We start from the raw sequence: 1,211 nt of genomic DNA on the forward strand, positions 1-1,211 counted from the left end.
ATATATATATATATATATATATATATATATAAATAAGCAGAGTTGGCGGTTGTAATAATCGTCTAAGGGATAATAGTATTTGTTCGTACTATCAGTATCAATTACCTACACTATGGCTATGCAGGTACACTATGTTCATAGGGTACAGGTAACAACAGAATAAACAAAAGCTTATCAGGAATCATATTTAGATAATCTGCAAATGGAGAAAACTTTTGATCAAACAAATTGATTTAACATTGGTTGATTAATTTTTGTGAGTGTATAAACGGGCATCTATAATGTTATTCACAGGGTGGCCCAAAAATAGGTTTACAGTTATCACGTAGGCACTTCAAATTTCTTTTAAAATATTTTGTTACATTTAAATTTCTATGTTACAAACTGAAAAGGGATCTTGACAAAATTAACTAAATTAGCATAGAATAATGATTTCATCTTTTTTCTATAATCAAGATCTAAACTGTTAATATATGAATGCGAAAGAGATAGTTGAATAACTGTAAAACCTACTTTTAGACTACCCTGTATATATAAACGGGTGCTCGTTTATGACTTTTATAAGTGTTTCAACACCTGGAGCTTTGAGGAAGTCACCCCCTCTGCACTAAATCATAACAAGCAAGCATAGTACAAGCATTGAGAATGTGTGGTCAATGTTTACAATACTCATACTGCTTCAAATTCGTATTTGAAATATATATGACAGGTGTATAGAATATTGGATTGGACAGACAGGTGTATATAATGATGGTAGCGAGATGAGGAACAGGTGTATGTAATGTTGTACACAGCATATATGTAAACTATAACAGCAGGGATAAACTTGTGGTGGTGGTGGTGGTGGTGGTAGTGGTCAAGTTTATTGATGAGCAGTAATAGTCTTATTGTGTTTCTTCCTTCTAGAATGGTCTGGTGCCAATTGTTGAACCAGAAGTCTTGCCTGATGGAGAACACGACTTGGAGACTTCACAGAAAGTCACAGAAGTGGTAAGTGAGTTGACAATGTTTTTAATGTGTGTGTGTGTGTGCGTACGTGGTGAGGGATAGGTGTTCCTGTTGTCTGTTAAGACTGAGAATAAAGAATGAATGTGGTTAGTAACTGAGTTGGAAATTTCTAATTTTGCTTAGTTATTACGGAAGGACTTGGTGCTTTTTTATTTGCTGTAGCATGGGCTGACCCTTTAATGTTATAGCAGAGATGTGCTGCT

The 1,211-nt window shown here is 34.4% G+C and overlaps 1 protein-coding gene across 1 annotated transcript in view; it reads left to right on the forward strand.

Annotated features, from left to right (window-relative positions):
* Nucleotides 1–1,211, forward strand: part of LOC106870342 (fructose-bisphosphate aldolase) — a 28,738-nt gene that overhangs the window by 20,971 nt on the left and 6,556 nt on the right. The window contains exon 5 of the mRNA XM_052978083.1: nt 907–990. Coding sequence (XP_052834043.1) covers nt 907–990 — 84 coding nt within the window. The remainder of the gene's footprint in view (nt 1–906; nt 991–1,211) is intronic.

The sequence above is a fragment of the Octopus bimaculoides genome, chromosome 30, assembly GCF_001194135.2.
Source record: "Octopus bimaculoides isolate UCB-OBI-ISO-001 chromosome 30, ASM119413v2, whole genome shotgun sequence".
Classification (NCBI taxonomy): domain Eukaryota; kingdom Metazoa; phylum Mollusca; class Cephalopoda; order Octopoda; family Octopodidae; genus Octopus; species Octopus bimaculoides.